Source organism: Harmonia axyridis, chromosome 3 (genome assembly GCF_914767665.1).
Source record: "Harmonia axyridis chromosome 3, icHarAxyr1.1, whole genome shotgun sequence".
NCBI lineage: Eukaryota > Metazoa > Arthropoda > Insecta > Coleoptera > Coccinellidae > Harmonia > Harmonia axyridis.
Window position 1 is genome coordinate 15,663,465 of NC_059503.1, and position 20,171 is coordinate 15,683,635.

General features: G+C 32.2%; 5 protein-coding genes and 1 long non-coding RNA gene across 12 annotated transcripts in view; 3 read left to right on the forward strand and 3 right to left on the reverse strand.

Moving 5' to 3' along the window:
• Positions 1-416: 416 nt before the first annotated feature.
• LOC123677043 (heat shock 70 kDa protein cognate 4) lies at positions 417-3,407 on the reverse strand. Its single transcript, XM_045613462.1, has 3 exons — positions 3,242-3,407; positions 2,848-3,052; positions 417-2,303 (listed from the first exon to the last, which is right to left on the reverse strand). Exons 2-3 carry the CDS (start codon positions 3,050-3,052, stop codon positions 553-555), a joined length of 1,956 nt encoding a protein of 651 aa, XP_045469418.1. The 5' UTR covers positions 3,242-3,407; the 3' UTR covers positions 417-552.
• Positions 3,408-4,454: 1,047 nt separating this feature from the next.
• On the forward strand, positions 4,455-7,407 carry LOC123677047. The gene is made up of 2 exons (XR_006747038.1): positions 4,455-4,574; positions 6,978-7,407. It is a non-coding gene; the product is annotated as an uncharacterized LOC123677047 (long non-coding RNA).
• LOC123677044 (transmembrane protein 161B) lies at positions 4,925-9,568 on the reverse strand. Its single transcript, XM_045613465.1, has 9 exons — positions 9,408-9,568; positions 8,981-9,349; positions 8,837-8,916; positions 8,491-8,706; positions 7,643-7,759; positions 7,411-7,551; positions 6,649-6,823; positions 6,332-6,589; positions 4,925-5,583 (listed from the first exon to the last, which is right to left on the reverse strand). The coding sequence occupies exons 1-9, from the start codon at positions 9,408-9,410 to the stop codon at positions 5,464-5,466; spliced, it is 1,479 nt and encodes a 492-aa protein (XP_045469421.1). The 5' UTR covers positions 9,411-9,568; the 3' UTR covers positions 4,925-5,463.
• Positions 9,569-9,703: 135 nt separating this feature from the next.
• Positions 9,704-11,163, reverse strand: LOC123677045 (cyclin-dependent kinase 10). The gene has a single exon (XM_045613466.1). The coding sequence runs from the start codon at positions 10,994-10,996 to the stop codon at positions 9,794-9,796; it is 1,203 nt and encodes a 400-aa protein (XP_045469422.1). The 5' UTR covers positions 10,997-11,163; the 3' UTR covers positions 9,704-9,793.
• A 96-nt stretch (positions 11,164-11,259) lies between these two features.
• On the forward strand, positions 11,260-13,747 carry LOC123677046 (methylthioribose-1-phosphate isomerase). 3 transcript variants are annotated; one of them, XM_045613469.1, is made up of 7 exons: positions 11,260-11,406; positions 11,615-11,779; positions 11,841-12,076; positions 12,432-12,640; positions 12,807-12,970; positions 13,032-13,233; positions 13,468-13,747. In XM_045613469.1, exons 2-7 carry the CDS (start codon positions 11,648-11,650, stop codon positions 13,578-13,580), a joined length of 1,056 nt encoding a protein of 351 aa, XP_045469425.1. In that variant the 5' UTR covers positions 11,260-11,406; positions 11,615-11,647; the 3' UTR covers positions 13,581-13,747. The 3 variants fall into 3 exon arrangements, with proteins under 3 accessions (XP_045469425.1, XP_045469424.1, XP_045469423.1); XM_045613468.1 differs by having other exon boundaries at positions 11,264-11,410; XM_045613467.1 differs by having other exon boundaries at positions 11,324-11,563.
• A 1,169-nt stretch (positions 13,748-14,916) lies between these two features.
• The window catches only part of LOC123677048 (tropomodulin), a 70,182-nt gene continuing 64,927 nt past the window's right edge, over positions 14,917-20,171 (forward strand). For 4 of the 5 annotated variants that reach the window (XR_006747039.1, XR_006747040.1, XM_045613470.1 and 1 more), the window contains exon 1: positions 14,917-15,110. Coding sequence is in view for 3 of the 5 variants with exons in the window: in XM_045613470.1 (XP_045469426.1) it covers positions 15,033-15,110 (78 nt within the window). In the remaining 2 variants the exon portion in view is untranslated. The remainder of the gene's footprint in view (positions 15,111-20,171) is intronic. The other variant, XM_045613471.1, reaches the window with a different exon arrangement.

Sequence of the window (20,171 nt, forward strand, 5' to 3'; positions counted from 1 at the left end):
TCGAATTAAGTCTTTCAAAGTCTTCGATAGCCGACACTGCCCACAAAATGTGTAGTTCAAAAATTAATTTTAGAACGGAGATTAAGAACATTGATTATAAATAAATAATAAAACCTTATAAAAGAAAAGCTTCCCCATCGAACATAAATGACATCAATACAATGGTATTATTTTACATTTTATTAGTAGTATTGTTGATTGAAGATCTTATGGTAATGATAATTGAAACCTCATGTCGACTTCAGAAACTCAAAACAGCATTTATCAAGGTGCTAATCATGTGTCTACACAGCAGTTATTTATTAAGGACTTTAACAAGGAGAGACACCCTACAAAATTATCTTATTAAAAAAGATAACAAATATTAAAAACTAATTCTGCTAAATTATAAGGGATAAACATAAGAAAAAACTAAATATCAATTCAGTATCATTTTATTGAAGATAAAAACAGCTGATGGTAATTGGATTTCAATAAAACAACAACACTAAGTATGAAATAAAGCGTTGTCTGCAATAATACTGCAAAATTGGAATGAAACAAGTGATTAATTTAATCAACTTCTTCGATAGTTGGTCCAGCACCACCGGTTCCGCCAGGTGCGGCACCTCCAGGTCCTGGGAAGCCACCTGGCATACCACCTGGCATGCCACCGGGAACTCCACCAGCACCTTGATACAAGGCAGTGATGATTGGCTTACAAATATTTTCCAATTCCTTATGCTTGTGCTCATATTCTTCTTTTTCTGCCAATTGATTGGCATCTAACCAAGCAATAACTTCGTTACATTTTTCCATGATGGTTGTCTTATCAGTTTCGCTGATTTTGCTCTTGAGATTTTCATCCTCAATCGTGCTCTTGACTTGGAAGCAGTAAGATTCCAAACCGTTCTTGGCAGCAATGGTGCTCTTTTGCTTCTCATCTTCACTACGGTATTTTTCAGCATCGTTAACCATACGTTCAATGTCCTCTTTACTAAGACGACCTTTGTCGTTGGTGATGGTAATTTTGTTCTCTTTGTTGGTGGTTTTTTCAATGGCTGTTACATTCAAGATACCATTAGCATCAATATCGAATGTTACTTCGATTTGTGGGACACCACGTGGTGCAGGTGGGATACCGGTCAGCTCGAATTTACCCAAAAGATTGTTATCCTTTGTCATGGCACGTTCTCCTTCATAAACCTGGATAAGTACTCCAGGTTGATTGTCAGAGTAAGTGGTGAAGGTCTGAGTTTGCTTAGTTGGAATGGTAGTATTCCTCTTAATAAGAGCAGTCATAACTCCTCCAGCAGTCTCAATACCAAGTGACAATGGTGTAACATCAAGAAGAAGCAAATCTTGTACTTCTTCAGACTTATCACCGTGCAAAATGGCAGCTTGTACAGCAGCACCATAGGCTACAGCTTCATCAGGGTTGATGGATTTGTTGAGTTCCTTTCCATTGAAGAAGTCTTGGAGAAGCTTCTGTACTTTAGGGATACGTGTGGAACCACCTACCAAAACGATGTCATGGATTTGGGTCTTGTCCATTTTGGCATCACGGATGGACTTCTCAACAGGTTCCATGGTTGACCTGAACAAATCGGCGTTCAATTCTTCAAATCTAGCACGAGTGATGGATGTGTAGAAATCAATACCCTCAAAGAGTGAGTCGATTTCAATACTGGCTTGAGTGGAGGATGATAGAGTACGCTTAGCCCTTTCACATGATGTACGGAGACGACGAAGAGCACGTTTGTTGGTGGTCAAATCTTTTTTGTATTTACGCTTGAACTCTTGTACAAAGTGATTGACCATCCTGTTGTCGAAATCTTCTCCTCCCAAATGGGTGTCACCAGCAGTTGACTTTACTTCAAAGATACCATCTTCAATAGTTAAGATAGAGACATCAAAGGTACCACCTCCCAAATCGAAGATGAGTACATTTCTTTCACCAGTGGCTTTCTTGTCCAAACCGTAGGCAATAGCAGCTGCGGTAGGTTCATTGATGATACGTAGAACTTGGAGACCAGCGATGGTACCAGCATCTTTGGTAGCCTGTCTTTGGGAATCGTTAAAGTAGGCAGGTACGGTGATAACAGCATTGGTGACAGTTTTTCCCAAATAAGCTTCAGCAGTTTCCTTCATCTTTGTGAGAACCATAGAGCTTACTTCTTCAGGGTAGAATGTTTTTGCTTCTCCTTTGTAATCTACCTTGATTTTTGGTTTGCTTCCATCATTAATGACTTCAAAAGGCCAGTGCTTCATATCAGCTTGGACAGTGGTGTCATCAAAACGACGCCCAATAAGACGTTTCGCATCTAAAAGAAAGGGAAAATTGAATTCAAAGAAGGCAAAAAAGCTTCACCAAATATATATATCAGTATAATACTCAGATCAAAAAGTAATCATAAATGTAGCTCATAAACTCTAGTCTGGCATGACATTTAATATCATCATGAAAATTAAATTCAATTCCATAATTTACTGGATTCAACCATGTCTTATTGTTCGTTGGCAATGAAAATTATGAAAATTTAGAATAACAGAAATTATAAAAGATTAGTGTTAATTCAAAACTCGCAGATGCAATAACATGAGATATTTTTGAAATATCACTACCACATGACAACTATTTTTAGAATACATCTCAAAATTAAAAGTATATCAACATATCAGTAATAAAAATGATGGAATTTGATGCATCAGGACCAAAAGAAAAATGCAATTATACTTGAAAATGTTTGCCATATTAAGGCGGCGATAAGGTCATTGAAGTAAGAATCTACAAATACGGAAATTCTCTTCAGGCCAAGGTCAAGGATCGATTTCTTAGAGGCATTAATTAAAATAATGCCAACTTACCAAATATTGTGTTATTGGGGTTCATCGCCACCTGGTTTTTGGCAGCATCTCCAATGAGACGCTCAGTGTCGGTAAAAGCGACATAGGACGGTGTTGTCCTGTTTCCTTGATCGTTGGCAATAATTTCAACTTTTCCATGTTGGAAAACACCGACACAAGAGTAGGTGGTTCCCAAATCAATACCAACTGCGGGTGCTTTTGCCATCTGCGAAAGAAAAATATAGGAATAATTAATTAAAAACTCAGGGAAATAATTCAAAAGAATTACATTATCTTTTAAAACCTTATTCAATCTAATAAGAAATTATACACGTGCGTCAAAAATTAAAATTAACGTTACTTTGACAAAGAATTCTGACAAATCGCATTAACTTGATTAAAGAAATGTTCTTACCTTTTTATTTTAAACTTAAGTTGCAGACAATACTTCAATAAATACTTAAATTAAACCTAGTGTATAGTTGAGTTGCTCAACATGAAATCGCATATATAAGAAAAATGGCTGTTTATATACGTAGTCGCAAAGATGCTTCTAGAAGCTTGGGTACGGCGACCAATAGGAGATGCTTTTCCAGTGACGCTAGTCAGGCGTTGTTTCGTGTTTCCGCCCGGTCGATAATTCTAGTATTTTCTGGAAATATTATCTTAAAATCATTCATGATTTTCTTTAGGGAAATATGAAATAAAATTTAATTTACTACAGGTTTCCTCATTGATATCATTCCATTATCTTCAAAATCCTAATTATATTATATAATTTAAGCGGAAGTAAGAAGTGGGGGGAATTTGGCGGTTAAAAATCAAATAAGAACATTCTGGAAAGTTTCTCCATTGATTTTAAAGATTCTTGCATTGTATACAACTGTTTTATTCAAAATGAACCTTAAACCTTGTAGTTTTTTCTGCAATAAAAGCAAAATTATATTTATCAACAGCAAAGTCAATAAACTTGCATGGAACTGAAGTTAGGTGGGGATTTGAATTACGACGTGATCTCTGATCAATGATTAATTCAGGATGAGTAAGCCAGAAATGAGACCACGTTAACTAATTATGAGTTATTAATTTAATCGGTTTGAAAGGGAAAGAGGAAGATCATCTCATTATTCAAAGAAAAAATTAATATATTTGTAATTAATTGAAGAGGAGACATATTTTTTAATGAATAACAAAAAATATAGTCTGATATAGGTAGAATAGGGAATTTTTCACAATAAATACATAATATGATAATTAGCTTTAGACCATATTCTGCTTAACATATTTTTGTAGTATTCAAAATAATGCCTTTTTCGGTAATATATATTTTTGATTCAAGTTTCCTCTAAAAATGTACGTATCCACATCAGTCTCCTCCATTGTTTTAGGAGGTTTGGAAATGAAGACTGATGAAACCTACTCGTTTTGATAAAACGATAAAAAATTAACAATGATGATATTCTTATGAATTTCCTTATCATATTATAATCATTCCGAACAATGAATAAGTTTTGGTTGGAGATTGTTATGAATCATAAATATTAAACGATTAAAGTAACGGTTTATTCAGTGCAAATTCCCTTATTATAATACCTAGATGTTTGCAGAAATTTGTTATCTCTGGCGATGTTTATATCAAAATTATAGGGAATGAGAATGACATATTCAATTTGATATAAGTAAGCTTTCTAATGAGAAAAATTCTCCTTTCATTGTTATAGATTACAGAATATTCCAGAAAAAAGCAGGTACCTAGAATACGAGAACTTATTTTCGCGCCAATTCTCATCACTAACTGTCAAATATACCACGTGTATAATCACAGTCTTTGTTATAATAATGAAATAAAAGATTTGGAGGAAATCTCTCAAATGCCTATTGATATAATCTTCCGTCTTGTCTTCACTCAAAGTTTCAATGATTGGGTCTGATTAATAACTCGAAAATTGTTTCCAGAAGTATGAAGTTTTAAAAAGTTTAATTAAATATTATTTAGAATATTTGGATATTATAGGATCTTTTAAAATGTTCTGGGCTAATTCAAAGCTAATCAGATCTGTGATACCTAGATAAGGAATAAAAAATAGAATAAAAACAATAACATTCAATTATTTTATTGAATAAAACAAAATATGGAAACAAATCAAATGGTCATTAGAGGAAGAAAAACTTCCTACAAAAGTTAATGAACTTATATTTCTGAAAATTGGAGTCCTCTCTATAATATACCTTTATAGAAGTGAAATAAAAATAAATTATTATTTGCATATAGTATCATTGTATTATCTTCTGTTAATTTTGCAGTTCAAACTATATGTTTATAAGGAATCTTATTTGAACAAAATTTTTTATTGGAGAAACCTTGAAAACATTCCATTCTCTAAAATCTAACATTCCACACATATGATATTCCAATATAATAATAAATCTACTTTTCTGTAATAAATCATGTTATTGAAACGTTCATTATTCAACTGATCAAATCAAATTTCTTGTTTATTCAAGAATATGACATCAAATTTGTTATGACTATTTTCTTTTAATAAATAAAATGTTCATTCCATTTTTGAATTACATAAAATGAATTCATGTACAAAATAATATTACTCTCAGAGTAAATAAAGGAATATAGGAAGTTCATATTCCAGAGAAATAAGATTGGTAAACTAAACCAACTGAAGTAGAAGCAAAATACACAAAACAACACCACCATGTTGAAAAGCCAAAAAGACCTCTGAACACATCAACAGTAAACACCTGCAACGATAAAATAACAATCAGATAAAAATATTCAACAAAATCTTCGTCGCATGTTCTTAAACCACATCTCCTTTCAATAATCGGAACTCTTCTCCTAAGTATTTTGATTTCGATTTGTCGAGTTTCAATCGATCCTTCTTTCATTATAAAAATTGGATTCATATACTTTGTGTGTAAGAATTGATGATGAAGATTTTAGGAGGTGATACATGGACTAAAACTAAGATGGTTTATAATAAAAATTTTTTTTTAATTTGGCTGTTGGATAATTCCAATTTAAATTCCGTGTTTTGACAGTTTTTCTGATTTCCGAAATAATATTCTGAAAGGGTAGCAAAATCAACCTTAACTATACATATATTGCTTCGAAATATTTTGCTTCTTCAACATTCTTCAAATGAAAAAATTGATTTAAGACAATATGCAACAATGTATTTTGACTTTTCCGTCCAAAATCGATTATTCAATCACATAATAATGAAATAATACTCATATTCTTCTTGTTCGAATTCAGAGATGTATTGAATTACTCCTATATGGAACAAAAATATATTTTTTCTGGCAGAGGGTTAAATGAACTAAATTTTTCAATTTCAAAGAGGGAAAGGGGCCTATAACAAAAACTTATATGGAAGATTTCTCTTAATTTCTGTCCAAGCATCACTCCTTAAAATATTGAGAAATTTGGAAATAAACTATGTTAATGTTGCTATGTTAAGATTAAAACATTGAAAAACACACTAACCGATTTGAGATTTTCAATAGCTAAATGAACATCAGCAGCAGTATCTGCAAGTGTTCCCCCTTGGGTACTTGGAGTACCTAAAGATTCCATGATTTTGTTTAGAGGAGCATCATTGAGGGAGCATTCTCCTGTATCCAAAATCCCTAACCATTTATACTCTCCAAGAGTTTTATACATGAAAGTGAAAAACAACACCATAATAATTGGTGATACATACTGTACTGTTACTACACATAAATAGTAAAAAACAGCACTAATCTGAAAAAAATACAATAAATGAGTTGATTATTTCCAATAGTTATCTATTGAGTCTAGACCTTTTTCTGATAATCGATATTTGTGATTCTTCCAGCTTCTTTTTTCTGCTCCTCAGTCCTATGATATGCCATATCTAAATAGGCTTGAAGGTACCAAGGCATAAGTATTATTTTTATGCACATAGCTATTACAATAGCCAAAACACGAAAAGTATCAAACGCTTCATCAGTCAACCTAAAACCAAATAATTGTATGTTGCAAGAAACAATTTAATCGGATATTTCATTATTTATGAAATTTTTAAAAAATCCAACATCTTTCAGTTCATTTATTTCAAAATATTTTTATTCATTAATTGACTAATTCTACTTTACTTTTTTAATTGCAGGATATCTTAAGACCCCACTCTCACAGATGAAAGAGTGTACGGGTTTGATTGCATTAAGTAGCACTTCTTATCTGTTCTTCCCATACACACAATGGGTAAAATCGCCGGTTGGCATACAATGGTGTCAAGTGGAGATAATGTTATTTAGTCTCTTTGATTATTATGCTGTATTCAACTAAACCTCACTATTCCAGACTTCCAATAATATACGGAATAATGAACAGACTTGTTCCCAACTTAAAGACTCTTCCCTATGCAGTTATAATTGTACATGAAAAATCAAACATCGCTAGATTCCCAAAGATTCAATGTGGCATGTGCATTCAAGTCTTTAGTTATCTCCCTGTGTGAGTGGGGCCTTTTAGATATACTTCATTTTCATTAGTATTAGCCATAAGACTAAAGCAAATCATTAAAAAAATTATATACATACAATGGTTTTTCTCTTCCTGAAAAAACTCGAACAGTCAAATAATCTCTTGCAACTGGTTTGATCCATAACACGACAAGAAGAAAAGGCATAGCAAAACTTAAATTTAATAAAATCTGAATTGTTTTACTCTCTCTAAAATATCTGCAAGAAATGTAAACATTCATATTGTACATTTTCCGCCATAGTTTCTGGGAATAAAGTTTTATATCATTTATTATAATATTATTCTCACTTCAGTAAATCCCAATGCATCTTAGCAATCCTAAGCCCCGGAAAAGTGAGGACAGCTCCTAATATTCCACACCATAAAGCAAGGAAAAATTTCAACACAATTTTCGAAGCTGGTCCTCTGTAAAATTGAAGAAATAATTCAAATTCAGATCCTAATAAAATACTTGTAATTAAAATATAGTTATATGAACAAGTAGCAAAAGAGAATACCACTCATTTACTTATATGAGCGATAATTTCATTTCTTAATTATTTCAAGTGGGTATATTTAATCTGGTTATATTCATCTTTTAGATCATAATATGAAATATTATGATTATAAAAATAGTAATAATAATAATTAACAAATCTATATTTCTGTATGTATTTCATTTCAAATTTACCTCAATTTTCTGGAATTTTAGAGATATTAGTTTGAGGACAGTAATATTTTTAGTTTAAAAAAGTACATATTTATGTTTGTTTTTACTACATTGAATAAAGTATACCTTAATTTGATTTGATTTAGAATTGAGCCGGCTTCTTTTGAAAGTGGCCTAACTCCATTTATCTTCAAATCGAGATATTGAAAGTTTTGCGTTTCAAACTACACAGCTCAGTTATTCAATTAATTCGGAAAACTTATGTGTAAAAAATGTATCGTATTTTCTCTGAATATAAGCAATCTGAAGTGCGTCACTGATAAATAACATGAAGTTGTACATGTAAATGAGGTAACCAGCAGAAAATTGAAAAACGGAGTTAGGTCACTTTCAAAATAAACGGCTCAATTATACTATGTTATCCGTGATATATTTGTTGTACATTTATATACATATTTGGCAATTTTAAGAACATAAGTATACTCACGTTGAACTCAATCCTTGACTACTGAGAAAAGAAGAAGCCGTTTCATTAAAACTCTTATAAGCATTTTCTAATCCAAGCTCCAAATTTTTCTCATCTACTATTAAAATTATCATGGAAATTAGGAGATAAGTAAATCCCATTACAATACATGTTGATCTTTCACCTACAGACTCCTCTCCTTTAAAATACTGTATGGTAAGGGACATCAACAATTTACTGAATTACTTATAAGGAAAATTTCCTTCTTTCATGTCCAGGTAAGAAATATTTATAAGCTTATGATTCCAACAAATTTGAAATTTCATAATTCATCTTGAAATTAAAACTTTCAACTATAAAAGGATACAATGAAAAAAGGATAACTACTCCGCACCATAGCATACTCAAGTTGATTTCATTTTTTAAAGGAAACCAATTCTGATACACCTATTCAGAAATAAAAGTATTTATTATGAGAAAAACTATCACTATATAAGAAACGTTATATTACCTCTGTAAGAGAATAAACTATTAATGTATAGAGAGCAAAATCTACTAGCCATTGATATTCAGTAAAATATCGTAAGTGTACAACATCCAAATGTGTGACTTTTGCAGTTTCTAACTGGACATCTAAATTTCGAGGTATGTGAAAAGTATCACCATACACTTTACCATTGGTTTGCAATTTATTCTTTCTAGGTTTTGGTTTTTCTTTTTTTATATTAGCTAATTGCTTCAGCTCGGAATCTGTGGGGTACAAGTATCTAATTAGTCCAGTAGAACATAAAAGCCATCTTCCTAGTGAAAAATGAGGTCCTAATTTTTGTATTACACTTATCATTACAAGTGTAATGACTAATTGTGCACCTAATACAGCCTGAAATTTTAAAATATAGATTTACAAAATTATATAAAAGATTTAGTGCCATATTTACCATAGTCGATCTTACAAATTTCAGTCTTTTCACATAATTGGAAGTTTACCAATTAAATCATTGATCAACTAGGTATTTTTAGAAAGGAAATGAGTTTATTGAGGTTGGGTATACATAACCTCACTTGCAACCGGGATTTAATTTTCTCGTAGTGATTCATGCTCAACTCAAGATATATCATATTTTATCTAATGCAATTATAATTATAATTGTAATAATAATCCTGAAATATGGAAAGTTTCAGTTAGTTTTTGTTTTATTCAAAAAATAGGTATTTTTGTTTCAAATAATTCAAGTTCGATCATTCAAATTTTATTCACACATACTTAAAGTGATACAGAATTTTTGTTATATTGAACCTAAAATCAATTACAGTATTTAAAAAACTATTCTATTCTCCTCTTTTTGACCAATGAACCCAGAAGGTCGGATATAGCAGGAAGGTTATTAGTTTGGTCCCCAGCTCCTGTGTTAACATCAGAGGTCTTACTACTTTTAATATTCCGATGTTGAGGAAAAGTGGGCATGAGTTTTGGATCACAAGGAAGAGGGGGCTCTTTGAAATAACTGCTCTGCAAACACTCTTCTGCTGTAGCTCTCTTTCTAGGATCATACATAAAAAGAAAATTAAGAAGCCTTAAACCTGCTGCAGATAACCATGGAAATCTCTGTTTTAAGTTATTGTATGGCTGTTGTTTTAACGTATAGTTTTGGAGAGCTGGCAACTGGCTAAAGCCAGGCCAGATTGCATCTGATGGTGTTCCCAATAAATCAACAATAAGCTCCAATTGTTGGATTTCCGAACGTCCAGGTAAAAGAGGTTTGTGGCCTAATAATTCTCCAAGAATACATCCAGCTGCCCACATATCAACACTAGTAGTTTGAGTTGGGGCTTCGAGTAATAATTCTGGAGCTCTATACCACAGAGTAACAACATGAGGAGTCATCGGTTTCAAAGGTACCCCAAACCATCTGGCTAAACCAAAATCTGCTATTTTAACACATCCTTTATCTGTCATAAGCAGATTGGAAACTTTCAGATCTCTGTGTACCACAAAGTTATGATGCAAATATCTCAAACCTCTCAAAACTTGGAGCATTATGCACTTTACCTGGGATTCGGTGAAAGGGGCTTGCATATTGTCTAATAGAGATGCTAAATCTTGTTCACAATACTCCATTGCAAGAAAAATACTTTCTAGACTTTTACCAACTACAACTTCCTTCAAATGCACGATATTCTCATGCCTACAGTTCAATAAAACTTGAATTTCTCTCAAGCTGCTGACTGGTATACCATCTCGCTCTTGGTCCATTCGTACTTTCTTCAGGGCAACAATTTTGTCAGAAACAGTGTCTTTAGCTCTGTATACAATGCCATAAGTACCTTCTCCAATTCTGTTTAGTTTTTCGAATTCAGATACAAATCGGCATTGTCCTAATAAATCGGACTCAGGTATACCCATCTGTTTGCCAGATTTAAAAGAGGTGAGTATACCTTTTTTAGTAACAGGTGCTGAAGGTTCAGAACCATTTTCTTGATCCCTCTTCATTTCAGATGGTGATTTTAATAAAACATCAACACTCATAATAATTAATCGATATCAATTTTTTTTAGTACAATTTCTGTGGGAATACAAACACAAACAATAAATCATAGGTTAGGTTCAAAGAATCTTTATATTTTTTTCTTCTTTGATTTTTTTCAAATAGTCTTGGTTCTTTCAATTTACCGGTTACGCAGCTGTGAAAATATTTCTAGTAGAAATAATTGCATCAAATTGTATTAAATCAAAAAATGCTTATAAATTAAAGTCCAACTTTACAGTTGTCATTCAGTGCATACGTTATTCGAATTCGTTACGTATATGTCAACCCAAAAAACTTGTTGATATGCTAGGTATATATTGGGTATCAAAAGAAAAAAAATAGGCTTATCTTAATTAACCAATAATTGATGAGCATTTATCAAATAAATCATGAGGAGATGAGATAACATGTAGGTAATTGTTCTTTTGGCAACAAATAAAGGTTATCTATTTCCTTTTGGCAACTTTTCTTAAATCTAATCTAACCTAACTATTCAAAACAAGATACAACTATTTTAGTAGTGGCACGTTTGTTAAAAAAAATTCTACGTAACTTCTGCCTATTAGGTAATTTTTAAAGTCATTTTCAAATACAAATAACAAGCGTGCGGTGTTTAGAGTTTCAGGTGAAAAAATCTTTTCATCAAGAAAATGTCCTTAAGAGCTATAAAGTATGAAAACAACAGTTTGGAGATTTTAGATCAATTACTTCTGCCTGCTCATTCCAAATATGTCTCTATCAAAGGGGTTGAAGATGGCTGGAAAGCCATCAATAAAATGCAGGTGAATACTTGTATGAAAAGGAAATCCTTTATTTTTATTTCTTCAATTTTTATACTGATAGGTAAGAGGAGCTCCTGCTATAGCTATTGTTGGATGTTTAAGCTTGGCCATTGAAATAAAACATGAGAAAGTTGATTCCAAAAGAGATTTGAGACAAGAAATTGAAGGGAAACTTAATTATCTAGTTTCATCAAGACCTACAGCTGTAAATATGAAGAAAGCAGCAGATGATCTGATTGCTTTAGCAAATAGATTGTATGAGGATGAAAATATCAATTTAGAAACCATGAAATCAAGGTAAATTATTACTTTTTAATATATGGCCTTTTTCAGAAAGATTCTATTATGTTAACATAAAAAATTAATTTCTTATTAGATTCTTGAAATTTATACCTACATTTCTTGGACACTAATTTCAGTCAGTGGTACAATAATATTTGGTAATCAATTATTGATTACTTAAAATGAATATATATGCTCAATAGCAATTTATACCTGTGTTTAAGAAATATCAATTTGAGGTAAATTTTAATCTACCAGAACTTATATTAATTATAATGATTCAATCTAACCTAAGATAACCAAATAGGGCAGTCCAACAAACTGTCATTAACCAAATGTTAATCTGAGAAACAATTTTCATTTCATGCAGATTTATATCTGATATAGAAGCTATGCTTGAAGCAGATATAGCTGATAACAAAGCAATTGGAGAGAACGGTGCCAAAGAAATTTTGCTAAAATTTCCAGGAGACGGTCTTGTCAGAATATTAACTCATTGCAACACAGGTTCATTAGCAACTGCAGGTTATGGAACAGCTTTAGGAGTTATCAGGAGTTTACATACTCTTAAACGTTTAGGTGAGTGAAACATAATCATATAGTGATTTTTAAAGTATTTTATTTGATACCATTATATTCTTCTAATCACACATTGAAATACTCAATAACTTTATTGGGCTTAGTTATAAAATTTTAATCTATTCCATAAGATGAATATTGGATTCAATATTCACTTCTTCCATAGAACATGTTTACTGCACTGAAACAAGGCCATATAATCAAGGAGCAAGACTTACAGCTTATGAATTGGTTCATGATAAAATACCTGCAACATTGATAGTAGACAGCATGGTAGGAGCTTTGATGAAACAAAGAAATATTTCAGCAGTTGTGGTTGGCGCAGATAGGGTATGGAATAAGTGATAGTGGTGTGCAAATCATTTCAAAGCAATCAAATTTATTCATACAGGTTGCCATTAATGGAGATACTGCAAATAAAATAGGAACTTATCAAATTGCTGTATTGGCCAAGTATCATGGGGTTGCATTTTATGTAGCTGCCCCCTTTACATCCATTGATAGGAAAATTTCAAATGGAGATCAAATTATAATTGAAGAAAGACCTGACAGGGAAATCACCCATGTTGGAGAGCATAGAATTGCAGCACAAGGTAATACAATAAAATAAAATAGAAAATAGTCTCTGCATTAATTGTACAACCTATGTAAATTTCATATCAATCATTAAATAGATACTCATGAGATGATACACATATATTTGGTATCACTTCTCTTGAATAGTGCCAAATTTTGAGAAGAGTGGTTTTACAATAAATGAACAAAGTATATATTAAATTTTATGGTGTAATATGTCATATAAAAATATTCAATGAGGTTTATTTCAGGTATTTCTTGCTGGAATCCTGCTTTTGATATTACACCAGCTTCCTTAATTGCCGGAATCATTACTGAAAAAGGGGTTTTTCTTCCTGAAAAATTGAAAGAATGCTTCCAGTAGATAACGAACATTGCCAATAATGTTATTTTTTGTGTATTATTATAAACCATACGAATCTTTATTCAGCACATTTTTGAAAAAAGACAGTTATTTGTTCATAAATTATTTTTTGAGATGTTTATCATATTAATATTAATATACTTGATATTAAAGTATTGAACTATAAATTGCATTTTCATTTCTAACTTCTACTTTATTGTTGAAAAAAAATTGAAGTAAAAGTATTTTATATATTATTGTAATGTATAAAAAAGTACCATTGAGACTTTTTTCAATGAGAGAACAATTAAAAAGTTTGGTTGAGGTGGTGGTGGGACACATTAACAAGTTACGCAGAACACACCTGATTTTCCAAACTTGGATTATTTCTAAGTTTGCGAGAAACCTCACAGAGCTGGAATAAAATCATTAAACTTTCAAAAATTGCTTCTATCGAGAATATGAGACCATCTTTCTGTTGTCAATTGTAAATCTGGCAACTTTCTGGTGGATGCTTATAATGTATCTTGCGTAGGTTGGTTGAGTCTAGCGAAGCTCATCCGCCATAATGCAAAATAGCAAAATATATATAAAATCAATACTAAAGTTATTCAAATGACATCTGAATTCAAAGGTTTATAATATCGAAAAACCAAAAAAAAATTGCATGCGCAATTTCCGATTGGCGAATAATCTCTTGAATATTAATTTTCATTGTGATATTACACAATTTTAATGATGTAGATTTTAGAAAAACTTAAAAGAGCATTGCACTCAATTTTTCATCATTAAATTTAAACGAGGCATGACGGCATCCTTTAGAATGGAGCTTCAACATGTGTTTCAAAAATATCTATTCAATTAAAGAAGGGTTCAAAAAAAGTTTTTTGTATCCTTCTTAAGAAAAAAGGGTTTCGACATTTGAACTAGCTGCAAAAAATTGTCATTTAATTGTTGTTTGGAATGTATAGAGAATGAACAATACGTCTATAGATGAGGGGTAAATGATATAAGTTCAGTGCAGTGGTGTTGTATTTTTTTTAGTTAGCAACCTACGTTAATCGCAAATTCATTATTTGTCAATCAGTTCCAAGCAATTCGTAAAATGTATTTTTAGCAGGCATTATATCACCAGCTAGTGACGTGCTCGCTAAATAGGAATTGAAAAATCAAATTTATAGGCGTTAATAATAAATGTCGGGCATCTTCTGAGAGGAATCGCATTCATTCATTTGTACGGCATATCATTTTGTAAATTGCTACTTGTATGCACGTATTTGTTGGATTGGTGGCTGTTTCATAGTAGGACATGGTTGTCTGACTTCCGTTCTACGAAGAAAAGTAAAATTAGATCTCGTACGCCAGTCTTGAACGCGTTTTCTAACTGAATAGATCGAAATATATCCACTTCACTCATTTAGCCGGTTTCTTGATTTTCCATCGTCTTTACGTGTTTTTTATCTGTGGGACAATATGGCCGAAACGGTCGAGGAGTCGTACGAAACAACGGTTCGCCGAAAAGTCGTGCGGACCAGCATGAAAATTGAAGAAGTAAGTTGTTAAATTATGTTAGTCGATAAGCACATGTTGAGCCATTTCGAACACATGTCAAACAACGAGGGACGCAGTCGTGTTAGAAAATTGGACACATTTTTCAATGTCAATCCGATAATTTTAATTTTTCAGCTCTTGAGCGGAAAAAAGAATGCGTTATTTAAAAATAGAATTAAAAAATAGTTTGCCAGGGAGCTCTCTGATGTGGATTTGTTACTAATGTAAAATGACAACCGATTCGAACTACTTTTTTTTAACTTTACTGCCTAGTGCCAGTGAGTGATTTGTCAACGTTATTCTTTGAAAACAATAAATATCAAATATGAAAGAAATTACCTAGAACTTCGATATATTTAAGCCTATCATTCGAACAATTGACCGGACTACTAAATAAAAAAAATCATTCTGAAACTCACCAATAATAATAGGTATTGAGGTAATGACATCTCCAAGGAAATTTACATACTAAACAATCCAAACAATAAATTGAAAGAACGATTGACAATCGTTCTTTTCGATTTCATATGCCTTAAGAATCAATAACAATAACATTTTTTATTATTAATGTCAAAATTTATCGATAATCATAGTACCTACAAAATTATAATATTTTTGAAGAAAAATATATCGGATTCTTGTAGTGTTCGAACTGAGTGTATTTCTTCAGTAAGTGAGCTAGAGCTCAAAATATCTCGAGAACCATTTATTTAAAGAAATTACAAAACTTTCCATCCAGAAAAATTGCATGGGGAATATTTCAAAATCGCGCCAATTTTTCATATGCATTGTTATGGATCGTCATATTATGAAGTTCGGGTAATATTAGGTGATAGATTGTCAACTAGACTGGGTGAATCGAACACAAATGAACTTTGTTTAAAATTCGCATGCGAGTTAAAAATATTTCGGAATATTTGGCAAGGATACCTATTTGTTTGAATCAATTTAGAATCAAGAAATACATTCCCAGAGAATTTTTCCTTGAAAATTCAAGATCATTAAGATATCTCGTTCTTACATTCGATGTATATAAAGAAATTAGCAAGGAAACACAGAAAATACAATATTATAGCTCTTCATAAATGCACTGTTAACATGATGAGATTTCATAGATCCCAGAATGCAGATTTTGAAGGTTTGATTGTTGCAAAGATATGACTAGATAAAGATATTGTTAGTTACTTCAGTTCTTCAAGGATGTTTTGGAATAAAATATCCAAAAATGATTGGATTAGAATAATCATTAGGTTTGCCAAATGAAAAGTACGCAATTTTTTTCATACTGAGGCCCTAAGGGCAATAATAAATAAGAACGTTTGATGCAACATGAATGTTATATAGAAAAAAGATTTTGCTGAATAAATGCATGTAGAATTAGATTTAAATTCAACATAACCAATCATATCTTATTAATCGTATTGCATTTGAAAGTAGAAAACAGCATCTGTGACAAAATAGTCCTCTAGAAATAAAGATTTCTTATACCTATTTGACGAAAATTTATCTATCTTGGTATACCTACTACCACCTAAGGATGCCAACAGCATCAGGACCTGATTTTATTCTTTGAACCAAAATATGTATTGATCAACCAAATTTATCATATCACCTTGAAAGTAGGTAGATCCTTTCCAAAATAATACACTTCATACGTCAACGAATAATGCAAAAATGCTGCGTCTTACTTACCATGAACTTGAAATGCACGAAAATTCAGTCTTTGTTTCATCTTGGTATTTTTTCGAGTCACCCTGCAAATACTCGGAAGAAATCAAAATACATCAGTCCATTCGTCAAAAGATTGAAATTTCAGAATGATTTTTTTATCTCCATATAATATACGATCCATGTAATTTCTAAATTTCTAGTCAATTTGATGGATATATTCAAGTATTGAAATAGTTATTTATAATACAAGTGCAGAAGGCATTGATATTCTTCCACGAGTTCAAAATTCAAAAACGAGCCACGAAGTGGCGAGTTTTGGAATGAACGAGTGGTAGAATGAGCCTTCTGTACGAGTATTATACATTATTTTCTCTAATTCATAGCATTTTCATTGAAATTAATGAAATATTTTCATAAATATATTTTAGTGATTTTTGCATTGAAAAATGTTGATTGGCAGAACTGATTTCTTGAAGGCAAATTGATAAATTGACAGATAAAGCCGTGGCGGAAAGTTCGGAATACCAACATAGAATAATAAAATATAACCATGAAAACTGTGCGTTTCTGATATATTCTCGCACGATTTTGTTCTACAAGATGTGGAAGAATGAACGGAATAACCACAGAATTAGAGAAAAAAATTTATGGGTATAATAATTCCAGAACCATCGAATGGATTATTTCCATTAAATAACTAATATCTACCTAACTAATCGATAAACATGTCGATGTCTCTATATACCTAGCTATGGCTAAGATGTCTAAGATATGGTTCTCTAGCGTATTCAGTTCGAGACAAATCGATTTGATTTAAAAATATAAAGCTGATGTGAGTCGAAACCACTTTACGCTCAAAATTGGAAAATCAGACATTTTGAGCCGGTGGTTTCTCTGAAACCATAGACCTACCTAGCGATGCGGACTTTATGCAACATCATGATCCTGAATTCAATCCTTCGAAATTAATTCTTTGAATATCATTGAATGACTGAAATACTTTTACATAATTAGAAAAAATTCCCATACCAATCCTTATGAATTACCTACAATTTAAAAATACTTTCAGTTTCGCATCAATTGATAAAAGTGAAAACGAATTTTTTATTAAGACACAAAACGTAAGTGGTTTCACACTGAATTTTCAACAGGATTTATTTCGGATTTCAATGTGCTATTGTCCGAACTTCTGATGCATGTAATTTATTAGTGTACAAGCATCGAGTTAAGACAATTGGAGCTATATGAACTACTGGAACCTGTTATGAATATAATTTCAGAACAGTAACTTTGTTCCACTCTGATTTTCAGCCAGCATTATTCTGACGACTGTGATTTACGTACGTTCTTTCTCATTTCTGTGTAATTAAATAGAAGAACATAGTAGAGATGTTAGACACTGCAAATTTTGCACCATGATTTATAATGAATATGGCTCTACGAGGCTTGAATTCGGCGTTATTCGTTCCGAAAAAAATTGGTAAAATTACATAACTCTGGAACTTTATAAGGGCTAGGAATTTGAGATGGAAATATGTTATTTATTCAGCATAATCGAATCAGTATACCTATAACGTCTTCAATTCTATGATTATATCTCGTCAAGTTTCTGCTGCTTGATATGTTCGAAATTTGATTCTCTAATTTTTAGGCTTTAAAATTCATGAATGTATTGGGTTCATGAGCTTTAATTTTGAAAGCAATATAACAACCGATTATGCATCAAATTTAATGCAAATAGCTTTTGCAATTTCCCTGAAAAGCTACTTGCTCGCGTTATCGAAACCATCAGAGAAAATTCAAGAAGTATATCCATAGAGTAGGTAATAAACATAGATAGAGGGAGTAAGTATACGCAATTTTTAAATGTCCCAACATGGTTAGATTACGACGATGACGTTGTCGGATTGTGATATATTTCCAAATCCACAATTTAACTACATCGTTATGAATGTACCTATATTATATTGTATGGAATATATTTATTTGAGTGATTCCCGATTTAATCGGACCAATTTGTATATTTGGATTCCGATATCTGTCCTAATTGTCGAATTTATAATAAGCAGAATATTTATTATTTTCTGTATCTACCTGCTGAAATCCAAGGTTTGGAACTTTTGCTCTCCTAGTGTCATCGGTTGTTTGGCAAGCTTGATGTTTGTTTTCTGAATTTCTGATATATTTAGGTGTTCATCTCATTCTCAATATATTTTGAGTTAATATGAAACGTGTGATGGTGGGACTGCTGACGGGGCACTGTCGGTACAAACATCATTTGTACCGTATGGGTAAGTCAGCAGACGAGATTTGCAGGCTCTGTGGATCGGAAGTAGAAACTTCTGAACACTTGATATGCAAGTGTCCAGAGCTGGCTGGCCTAAGAACCATTCACATGGGCAAGCCGGTCCTGGATACCAGAGAGGTAATGGCCAAGGCCCCTAGGGAGGTTGTCAATTTTATTAACGTCGTTGACGACCTCCCTGGGTTTCTATGAATGAGTAGGGTAGTGAACAGAAGATCTGCATGGTCGCAGTTCCCGGAAGGCTCACCGAAGCAAAACGACCCCAGTTCAAATAATAATAATAATATGAAACGTTGATTCACTATGGGATATAAGAAGTGCGTTCTTTGTTGAGAAACTCGTGAATTGAGTGAAATAACGTATAACTGATATGTTCTCTATTCCGCGCGCTTCATGTCAAATTTGATAGTTCATGTTAGGGACAAAATTTGCTTTCTGAAAATATATGCTCTCTCTATTTTTATTACTCTGAAAGTATATCAGATAAAAAATGATTTAAGTTTTAGTGACAACATATCTGATTATGTTGCGATAGATAGATATTGCGAGCAGATGAAGAATTCGTTTTAAACTTGGTGCAATATTCTGGCCGCATCTTCAGAACCATAGAAAATTCAGGCAAAATATCGAAAAAACCTTATATTCCAAAGGCAACATATACTACCGAGTTGGAACAATAATGATCTAATTATGCATGGATAGATGCGCCCTTGAGTGCTCGTGGAGTGCAGGACATTGAACCCAACATTAGAGAGAGAAAGATTATGCCTCAGTCATGTGACCACGAGGGAGAGGATAAATATGTTTGAATTTCAACCAATGATAAACGAAGAAAAATCACATTATCAAAAATGGTTCAATGATCGATTGATTCAATATGTTCAACCAATCGAAACATCAGTTGGTTGGGCCTCTTATGGTCAAGAGGTGTAAACAAACACACGAGATGTCTCATTTTTCTGTAGATCCAATTCCCTATAAAGAATTTCAAATTTGTCTACCATACGACGAAAAGTGATTCTATTGACTGAACAATGTCCTCCATGAATTCTTCTTCATAGTACCTATTCAGTATAGACAAATGA

Coding starts and splice junctions, on each gene's coding strand:
- LOC123677045 (XM_045613466.1), bottom strand. CDS start 10,996: ATGAGTGTTGATGTTTTATTAAAATCACCATCTGAAATGAAGAGGGAT.
- LOC123677043 (XM_045613462.1), bottom strand. CDS start 3,052: ATGGCAAAAGCACCCGCAGTTGGTATTGATTTGGGAACCACCTACTCT. Junction 2,304..2,847: donor CCCCAATAACACAATATTTG/GTAAGTTGGCAT, acceptor CCTTTCTTTTAG/ATGCGAAACGTCTTATTGGG.
- LOC123677046 (XM_045613469.1), top strand. CDS start 11,648: ATGTCCTTAAGAGCTATAAAGTATGAAAACAACAGTTTGGAGATTTTA. Junction 12,641..12,806: donor ACATACTCTTAAACGTTTAG/GTGAGTGAAACA, acceptor CTTCTTCCATAG/AACATGTTTACTGCACTGAA. Junction 12,971..13,031: donor TTGTGGTTGGCGCAGATAGG/GTATGGAATAAG, acceptor TTATTCATACAG/GTTGCCATTAATGGAGATAC.
- LOC123677044 (XM_045613465.1), bottom strand. Junction 7,552..7,642: donor ATGCATTGGGATTTACTGAA/GTGAGAATAATA, acceptor CATTTCTTGCAG/ATATTTTAGAGAGAGTAAAA. Junction 5,584..6,331: donor CTATTGAAAATCTCAAATCG/GTTAGTGTGTTT, acceptor TTATCGTTGCAG/GTGTTTACTGTTGATGTGTT.